The sequence below is a fragment of the Anoplophora glabripennis genome, unplaced genomic scaffold (genome assembly GCF_000390285.2).
Source record: "Anoplophora glabripennis isolate ALB-LARVAE unplaced genomic scaffold, Agla_2.0 scaffold281, whole genome shotgun sequence".
Taxonomy (NCBI): domain Eukaryota; kingdom Metazoa; phylum Arthropoda; class Insecta; order Coleoptera; family Cerambycidae; genus Anoplophora; species Anoplophora glabripennis.
Window position 1 is genome coordinate 31,431 of NW_019416549.1, and position 7,289 is coordinate 38,719.

Sequence of the window (7,289 nt, forward strand, 5' to 3'; positions counted from 1 at the left end):
CCACTACATAGCTGGACAACTGTAACCTCTAGCGTTCTTTGCAATACGCGTGGAGAGCCACGTGGCCTCAGCGACTCCGAATACTGAAATTCGATTTTGCAATCGTCGTTGCGATAGTGTTTACCTGTTATCTGTGGCGTTTACATAGTCTTTTAGTAGTTAGTGTCAAAAATGGTTTGCGTGTATAGCAACTCGGAGTTGATGGATATCGTTTTAATTTATGGTGAAGCAAGACAACATTTGTATTATGGTGAATCATTTGTGTTATAGTGAAACAAGACAGCATTTGTGTTAGTTCGTGGAAACTGAGTAAGACGGACCTAAATGTGTTTACACGTTGATGGATAAAATTTTGAACAATTGTAGTTGTAACATTGGATATGCCAAATGATTTTATTATTTAAAAACACAAATTAATTTTATTAATTAATAATAACAATAAAGGCAAAATCAGTTGAATTTGCCGATATAAAATAGGTGCTATAAAATTCTATTTATTTCTTTCCTTGCGAAAGTTTTTTGTCCGTTTGTATCACACCGCCATGCCGGTCGTATTGTGTGAGGTCAGGTTTTACAGTGGACCAGTTTCCAGTACCGTGCAGAGGTGTATTTTTAATTAATTTTCGACCTGCCCTTTTTAATGCTTATTAAATAAAGCTTATTATTAATTAATAAGGTGTTCAAACAAACCACCTGCTTGAGCTTCACAATACCCTAATCTGTCGTAAAATTCTTGACGAACATTTGACAAAATTGCAGGAGTAACTGATCCTAAAATATTTCTAATTTTAAGCCATCATTCGTCCAAATTTGCGGCTCTTTCGTGTCGATGGTTTGTGGAGAAGTTGCGTTAAATGACCCCATAAAAAGAAGTCGCAGGGTGTCAGATCTGGAGATCGAGGAGGCCAAGATATGATACCTCTTGTGGAAAGAAGTCTTTCAGGAAAAATTTGTTCCAAATAATCTTGAACTGGCCTTGCGTTGTGTGCAGGACATCCTCTTGCTGAAACCAAATTTCCTCAAAATTTACATCCAAGCTGTCACAACACTATTTTGTAATAAATGCAAATATCTCTCAGCATTTAAGTTACCATCAATAAGAAAGGGAACAATATTATCGCCTAAAATGCCAACCCAAACATTTGCCTTTTGAGGGTACTGCGTTCTTATAATGGTATATTTAAATGCTTGTTTTCCCGGGACCAATATCGGACCACTGAAGGATTAGGACGGCCAAGTAGGGAAGAAGATGATTCGTCTGTAAATAAAATCTGCCTAGCAAATTCATTATTTTCATCTATTTTTTCCCTAATGGATTCACAAAACTCCATACGCCTTATTTGATTACCAGGAATAATTTCTTGAGAAGTTTACATTTTATAGGCTTTGTAACCATTCTTTTTTAAGATGCCACGAACTGGGCGACTTGGAATGTCAAGTTCTTCGAAAATTAGCGAGAAAGAACACGGCTCACTTACATACTTCCACAAAAACACAGATATTAACCTCTTTTTCTCTCCTTGCTTCAGGAATTTGACGAGGTTCCTGATTGCTACATTTCGTACACCGATTAACGCATCCACACTCCTCAAACTTATGAAAAATATTCAAAACAGTTTTGGCAGTGGGGACTGGTTCGTCGGGGTATGAAAATATAAATCGACCAACGACTTCCTCTGCGCTTTCTGTACGACAATACCATTTAATAATATTAATTTTTTGTTCGACACTGTACACCATTTTTATTTTAAAAATAAAACTAAACAAACAGCAAAGCACTTTAGGTATTTGGTCTGTTTACAAAGAATGCAACGGGGCATGTGCGCTCCCATAGTCAACCAATTACGAGAGTCCGAGTCGCAGTCTCGATAATATATGTCATGTCCGACCCCTTCCACCCGAAGTTGATAGGGGAGATACATGTAATTCACTTAGTCTATGCGAAAGAATTACCTGGACAGACCGGTATTATGTGAACATACAAAAATGAGTTATTTATAGAAACTTTACAGCCTAGCAGGTTTAATAGCTGAAAATAGAATATTTAAATAATTATTATCAAAATGAACAACATGGAAATCTGACTTGAAAGCTAAGAGGACGCCACCGCCGCGTGTAGTGGAAGTCTGCTTAATGTACCTATCTTGGCGAAAGGCTATGAAGTGGTCAGGTAGAAATTCACTACTAAAAGTGTTATCCCTCAACCAGGTCTCCACAAGTGTAATACAATCGTACTCCAATTTACACTCCAAAACAAATAATCTTCAAGTTTAGTATTAAGACCGCGCACATTTTGAAAGTAATCTGAAAGATGAAATGATCTGCTGGGCTCATCTAGTTTGACGTCACGATCTGAGGAGATTCACGGATATACTTTATTTTTAAATTAGTTTCGCCCTCAGAAATTCTTCGAGATAGTTCATTCTTCAGTTGGCAATAATGTTCCTGTTGACGGGGTATTTTATCTAGCGACACTGATATTTCCCGGTTTTCTCAGATTACTATGCTTTTGCACATTGCGAATTATTTCAGGGGAAAGAAATTCAAAGATAACTTTTTAAATAATTTGAAGTAGAATATTATTTAACAGATTCGCGAAATGCTAACCTTACGTCTATGATACTCTGAGTATGAATTAACTAATAGGGAAATGGCATCATTGCTTATTGTTTGCGGCAAACAAATAAAGGACAGACCTCTCTTAATGATTCCAATACAAATGAGTGAGCAAAATAGTGGGAGGTTAAAATGGTAAGAATAAATAAAGAACTCGCATTCCTTCATTCTCTACTGTACACTCTGTATTAAATAAGAATAAATCACCTGTGAAAATAAAAGTGAACTGAAATATTGTGCTTTAAAAGTATATATCAATTATTAAAAATATTAATATAAAACAACTTGTTTTAAATATCAAAAAATAGGTACTTTTCCTTGTATAGTACCATAAGAGAATAGTTCCATAAAATTTACTTCTGCATTGTTTCCCTCTCCGGAAAAACGTACTGGTAGGCTGATTGGCCGTTTTCAACCACCCAAATAGTTCCATTAGGGCAAGACTGTATAAGTTTTATTCCTTCTCGAGCCACGTGTTCAGGTCTAAAAGTAAAACATCACAATAGTAACGGTAGAAGATAAGATTGATTATACAGCCACACAGAAAAAAAAAGTTGGGTATACTTTTTATGCGACATATATTTTTCGTAGTAATTTGGCCTCCTGAACACGAATCTGGGGTCAGAATTGGCCCATCACGTCACAGTTTTTTCCTAACCTCGAAAAACTTGTGAAAAATAGTGAAAATTGATGAAAATTGACTGGGAAAATTTGGAAAAAAATGTATTTCCACATCAAATAGTACATTTTTATGTAAAAGACTCTGCTGAATTCAAATCCACTGTCAGAATTGAGCTAGAACGTGTGGTTTTTTTTCTAACCTCAAAAAACCGAGCAGGAATCGCTATTTTCAAATTCTGAGCGGATTTTGACCAGATTTTATATAAAGGGGTTATTTGGGTCGCTGATTACGAATATGAATTCACATTGTAAAAATTCAAGATGGCTGATCCAATATGGCGGGTGTACTTTTTTGAAATCCACCGATTTCAGTAAAATTTGGCATCATAAGGATTGCTGGTTGATCTCACCTTCATTAATCACACATCGAGCCAGATTTTCATAAATCAAGGTAAAATTTGTAGGCAGAGTCATAATTTTAGGCCGAGTAGGCGGCATTTTTTCGGCAAAGTCACATTTTTAGATTGAAGGCATAAGCAGATGCAGTGATGCGCTGTGTGGCAGTAATGTGTCCTTTTCCTTGAACTTTAAAATTATTAAGAAATAAAAGCATCTAAATGCCATAGGAAAACTGCATAGTAGTTAAAAAAATCTGATTGAAGAACCATAAGCCCATGCACGACTAAATAAATGAAAGAATAAAGTAGAAACATTTTTGTCTTGTCCCATGGAAACAAGCACATCACACTACACATCATTACATGTGTAGAGTCCTTAAGTCATTTTTTTAATCGAAGTCACATTTTTAGACGGAGTGGAATCTTTTACCTTGATTTATGAAAATCTGGCTCCAGATGTGTGATTAATGAAGGTGAGATCAACCAGCAATCCATATGATGCCAAATTTTAGTGAAATCGGTGGATTTCAAAAAAGTACACCCGCAATATTGGATCAGCCATCTTGAATTTTTTCAATGTAAATTCATATTCGTAATCAGCGACCCAAAAAACCCCTTTATACAAAATCTGGTCAAAATCCGCTCAGAATTTGAAAATAGCGATTCCTGCTCGGTTTTTTGAGGTTAGATAAAAAAACCACACGTTCTAGCTCAATTCTGACAGTGGATTTGAATTCAGCAGAGTATTTTACATAAAAATGTACTATTTGATGTGGAAATAAATTTTTTTCCAAATTTTCCCAGTCAATTTTCATCAATTTTCACTATTTTTCACAAGTTTTTTGAGGTTAGGAAAAAATTGTGACGTGATGGGCCAATTCTGACCCCAGATTCGTGTTCAGGATAAAAAGTACACCCAACTTTTTTTTTCTGTGTGGCTGTGTTATTTACAAGCATATATTCTATAAAATATGGATAATACAGGATGTCCCATTTTAAATAACGCATTCGCAATATCTTCTTAGGGAAGCACTTTTAAGAAAAACGTTTTAAACAAAAGTTGTATAGTAAGGTCAGCCGTAGAGGTCATTTGAAGGTCAACTTGCATTTTTAGATATAAAGCCCCTTTTCTCACATCGGAAATGGATCGATCTGAAAATTATACGTTCAGATATGTCTCTATGTTCTGGAAAGTGACCCTAAAGGGTTATTTTCTGGTCAAATAAGGTTCTGAATAAGATTTTGTGATATTTTTCGGAAAAGCACTTACGACGAAGGATTCTGGTTGAAAGTTTTATGGTTTAATGGGATCATACGATGATGAACTTGACCATGACCTTCAGATAGAGTTTGAAGGTTCTTTGAAGTTACGAAATAAGAGAACCTTGTTTGCAGACCCATTAAGTTAAAGCAAGAGCGTTATGGCCCAGCCAGTCGTGGCAAGATCGCTATAACTCGATCAGTCAAGGCAAGATGCCTATGACCCGGCCATTCAACGCAAGTTCGCTATGACCTGGCCATTCAAGGCAAGATCGCTATGAAACAACCAGTCAAGGCAAGATCGTTATGACCCAGCCAGTTTAGACAATGTCGCTACGACCCAGCCAATCAAGGCAAGATCGCTTCGACCCGGCCAGTCAAGGCAAGATCTCTATGACCCGGGCAGTCAAGGCAAGGTTGCTATGAGCTGACCAGTCAAGGAAAGATCGCTGTGAGTTGGCTAGTCAAGTTAAGATCGCTTTGACCCGGACAGTCAAGTCAAGATCGCTATGACCCGCCAATCAAGGTAAGATCGTTATGAACGAGTCATTCAGTGCAAGCCACTTAAGACGACTTAGTGCCATAATTTATCTGACTAAGTGCTCAAACAAGTTTCCGTTATTATTAATGCATAACTAAACGCGGTTTTAATGTTTCGACGCGCTCTTATTATGTGCTCCATCATATTTTCTCTCGTAATAGGTGCTTCAGCATACACAATATTTTTTAGATAACCCCATAAAAAGAAATCTAAGCTTGTTAGATCAGTAGACCTGAGACCCCATTCTACGAATCCACCACGTGCTACCCATCTATTCCAAAATCTCATATTCAAATAGTCACGAACTCTCCTGGCCCAATGGGCTGGTGTCCCGTTTTTCTGATACCACATACGAAGTCTTGTTTGCAGATCGACATTTTCAAGCAATCCTGATAACTCATTCTACAAAAATTGTAAATAATTCCTCTCAAAGCAATAGGGTCCTATTAAGTTTCCATTCACAATACCATACCATACGTTTAAACTCCAACAATGCTGGTGATTCACTTCACGATGCCAATGCTAATTTTCGACAGACCAATAGTGGCAACAAAACATCTGGATCGCGTTGTACCAATGTTTGCGCCCATCTGCATAACTGAAGTCTCCAGGTAGGAAATCTTGCATCAATGTGATATAATAAGGATGGAATCTGTGATATTCTGTGTGCCGTGAATTTTGGTATTTCCAATTGTCTTTCAATTTCTTGCGGACTAATATGTGAATTGATAGTTACCATACCTACATGCGGATCATCTCTTTCTAGTTTTTATCGTGGAACAGCTGGACGTTGTCGTTCATGTTCTACAATTCTCGCAATGGTATGATCGTTTGGGTGCCTTCAATCAGGAAAACGATTACGATATAATTCAACGGCCTACCGATAATTGCCCCGGCATTCGCCAAGAGATAGAGTAATATTACATCGACTTCGTTAGGCATGTAATCTGGCATTATCTAAGATAAGTTTAATTTTCAACTACTTTTAATTTATTGACTATTAAAAGAGTATTAAAAAAGGAAGGATATAATATACATGACACTCGAATGTTATTTGACAAATAATTCAAACCTGCTAGTTTTAAAGCATACTTTATAAAAAAAAATGATATAATAAAAATATATTTTAATCAATTTAATACAGCTACTGCATTGATATTTATTTTGCAAAAGAATAAGATTTTCAAAAACGATACAAAAGTAGGTTCAGTATCTAAAAGTTACTATTAAAGACTGAAATTACCTTTGAAAATACCGAAAACTCGTATTTTAAGATGCAAATTTAAACATTATTAAATGTGAATGTAACTTCATATCTAAAAATCCAAGTTGATCATCAAATGACCTCTACGGGTGACCTTTGGGTAAATGTCAAGGTCATCATCGAATGTCTTCCTCAGAACCCTACAACTTTTGTCTAAAATTTTTTTCTTAAAAATGGGACACCCTATATAAATATATATTACCTTGGCGTATGTATATACAGGGTGATTCAGGTTTTAAGGCACAAACTGAAATGGGTGATAGATCTTATCATTTTAAGCAAAAAAGTTTATATAAACATGAGTCCGATATCGATCAGTAGCGGAGCTACAGGGGGTCAAAGTTTAATTAATTTTTTTCTATTAATTAAAATATCTCGCTCACTTTTCAAAATATCAATTTAAAATTTGGTGTGGTTAATACTTCCTATAAGGACATCATTTCAAGCATTTTAAAGATTTTTAAAATCTACAGGGTGATACGTTTTTGGGGGTTGAGGCTTCTTTATCCCCCCCAAACTTTTTCGTAGTACGCCTCTGACATCTTCCAGTTAGCAAATTGGGTGGCTAGTTCAATTTAGAGGGTTTTTT

General features: G+C 36.1%; 1 protein-coding gene across 1 annotated transcript in view; it reads right to left on the reverse strand.

Annotated features, from left to right (window-relative positions):
- Nucleotides 1-2,791: 2,791 nt before the first annotated feature.
- Nucleotides 2,792-7,289, reverse strand: part of LOC108907097 (15-hydroxyprostaglandin dehydrogenase [NAD(+)]-like) — a 20,060-nt gene continuing 15,562 nt past the window's right edge. The window contains exon 5 of the mRNA XM_018710622.1: nucleotides 2,792-3,099. Coding sequence (XP_018566138.1) covers nucleotides 2,970-3,099 — 130 coding nt within the window. The 3' untranslated portion in view covers nucleotides 2,792-2,969. The remainder of the gene's footprint in view (nucleotides 3,100-7,289) is intronic.